The 2596-nt window shown below is 45.1% G+C and overlaps 1 protein-coding gene across 1 annotated transcript; it reads left to right on the forward strand.

The window, feature by feature from the left end:
- Nucleotides 1-1247: 1247 nt before the first annotated feature.
- On the forward strand, nucleotides 1248-2364 carry LOC146989330 (E3 SUMO-protein ligase ZBED1-like). The gene is made up of 2 exons (XM_085773194.1): nucleotides 1248-1842; nucleotides 2039-2364. Exons 1-2 carry the CDS (start codon nucleotides 1248-1250, stop codon nucleotides 2362-2364), a joined length of 921 nt encoding a protein of 306 aa, XP_085629320.1.
- The last annotated feature ends 232 nt before the right edge of the window (nucleotides 2365-2596 follow it).

Consider the following 2596-nt stretch of genomic DNA (forward strand, 5'->3'; position numbering starts at 1 on the left):
ATTTGCGGTGCGGGCTGGGGCGGGTCATAAAAAAAAAAAAAAATTAAAATATTGTATTGTCTTGGCTGTGCACGTCTGACGTCACGAGAGCGCCAAGAGCAACGGCCAAAACAAAAGATTTAAAAAAGAAGAAGAAGACGATGGAGGAGGTGAGGGAGAGATTAAGGTCGGGGATTTATAAACTCAAAACAAAAGAAAATCAGACTAAATCGACAGTTTGGGGGAGATTTTCTGAAATTGTTAATGCTGCTGAAGAAAAAAGTACCGGATATGTGAAGTGTAATGACTGTGAAAAAATATACAAACATGAGAGCCACAAATCAGGCACTTCAACCATGAGCAGGCATGTCTGTGGCTCTAAGGACGGGTCTCAAAGTGCTATAACTGCGTTCCTTAAATGCCCGAAAATCCCAACACAAATCAAATCGGATGTCACAGACGCCTGCGTCGACCTGTGCTGTCAAGATCTGCGGCCCTTTGACATCGTATCTGGTAGTGGATTCTGTGCTGTAGCTCAGTGTCTTATTAATGTCGGGGCACGTTACGGACGTGTGGATGCCAGCAGTGTACCCCCTCAGGGGTCATGCCTATGTTCCCACAGCCCTATGTTCCCTCAGCCCTTTGGTCCCACCATTGGTTGGGTTTAGGCAATGAAGAAAGGAGTTGGTTAAGTTTAGTAAAAAGACCAGGTAGAGGCTAGACAGGCCAGATAGATAGAGTCCAGATAGGTAGAGAGAGTCCAGAGGGAACATAGGGCTGAGGGAACATAGGGCTGTGGGAACATAGGCACGCTCCCCCTCCCTCACAGGCAAACCGTCTGCGACAGAGCCAAAGCGACGGCCACAGAAAAAAAAAAAAAAACTTGCAGAAGAGATCAATAAAGCTCTGGATTGTGGCATCGGAATTACGACTGACATGTGGACTGATGATCACAACAAACGGGCATACACAGCTTTCACTGGTCACTTCATCAGCGAAGATTGGAAGTTGAGGAGTCGCGTCATAACTACAGCTGAATTTGACTCTACTCTTAAAAAGACAGCCTGCAACCTGAACGAGCAAATGATCAGGGAGCTGCATGACTTCGGGATAGAAGCTGGCCGTTTACCAAATGTCACGTTCGTGAGTGACCAGGGAGCCAACATCAAAGCTGCCCTCCGCAGCTACAAGTGGATACCATGCGCAGCCCATGTCATAAACACCGTGCTTAAACACACGTTGACATAAAAGAAAACAGCCCAGCATACATGAGAGACGTGAGTCACGTGATGGACAGATGCAAAAGCCTTGTAACGTACCTGAAGAAATCCAGTGCGGTTGTAAACCTGCCCCATGCTGTGATACAGGAGTGTGAAACTCGATGGAACAGTAAAGTGGCAATGATGCAGTCAGTCACCAAACAATACCGTGAAATCCAACAAGCGATGGAAGAAAAAGACCAGCTAGACAGACTAGAGGGCATTCAGCTGGACGTGCTGAAAACGATCTCTGAGTTCTTGGTGCTTTTTAAAACGACTACCGAAGAGCTCGAAGGTGACAAATATCCCACCATTCAGTTAGTGGTGCTTTGGTTTTTCAAACTACAGAAACACTGCGAGCCACAACACAGTGACCCAGAGTACATGGTTTACATAAGAGCACGGGCAATGCAGCTCTTAAACGAGAAACTGTCCCTCAGCATCACCCACAAGCTTGGAACGTTTCTTTGTCCACGTTTCAAGTCCCTCAAGATGTTTCCAGCTGTGGAGAGAACTGCTGTCCATGACGAGGCCAGACGACTCGCCAGGGAATTTGACCGAGAGCGTACACCAGCCCCAAGAGAACCAGAGGCCACTGATCGACGTAAGTAACGACTCAGCTAATGTAATAACACGGTAATAACGACAACAATTATAACGATGATAGCCTAATAATAATAACAAAAAGAATGCCCTATCGGCCTAATCTTATGACAGTTTAATTGTTCATTTAACAACAATTTGGTAGGTTACGGCGGACTAATCAGAATAGTAAAACTGTATTTTCATTTTATTTTTAGCTGAGGGAGCCGAGGGAGCCAAAAGAAAAAGGGATCAGTTCAGCGAGTGGGAGGATGAAGGTGAAGAAGATGAGAAGGATGAGGTTCAGGGCTACATTGACAGCCACTTCTTCTCTGATGGGGATGATCTTCTACGTTTCTGGGAGTCACAGTCCAATGCCTTCCCCATGCTTGCCAAGGTGGCAAGAATGATTCTCTGCATCCCAGCAACGAGTGCATCGAGCGAGCGTACGTTCAGCTCGGCCGGTCGGGTGCTCGAGTCCAGGCGAAACAGACTAAATCCCGGCACAGTTGATGCTATTCTTTTTTTGCATAGTGCACGTTAAAATGTCAATGCCTAGATAAAAATAGCCATATGCGGAACAGAATTCGGTGGCCTATTATGTGCTATGAGAAAAACAGGTTGTTTGTAAAAGTAATTTGCGGAGGTGTTTGTTGTTGAAAATCGTTTTGTTGAAATGACTCGGTGTTTTATTACATTTACAATGAAATGATTAAGTGTTTTATTAAATTTACAGTGAAATGACTCAGTGTTTTATTAAATTTACAGTGAAATTA

The sequence above is a fragment of the Trachurus japonicus genome, chromosome 4 (assembly GCF_045865225.1).
Source record: "Trachurus japonicus isolate A0001 chromosome 4, Traja_1.0".
NCBI lineage: Eukaryota > Metazoa > Chordata > Actinopteri > Carangiformes > Carangidae > Trachurus > Trachurus japonicus.

Bases quoted from the DNA above. Each gene is read 5' to 3' on its own strand.
- LOC146989330 (XM_085773194.1), top strand. From the start codon at position 1,248: ATGAGAGACGTGAGTCACGTGATGGACAGATGCAAAAGCCTTGTAACG. The intron at 1,843-2,038 runs GTAAGTAACGAC...TTTTATTTTTAG, and splicing joins ACCAGAGGCCACTGATCGAC to CTGAGGGAGCCGAGGGAGCC.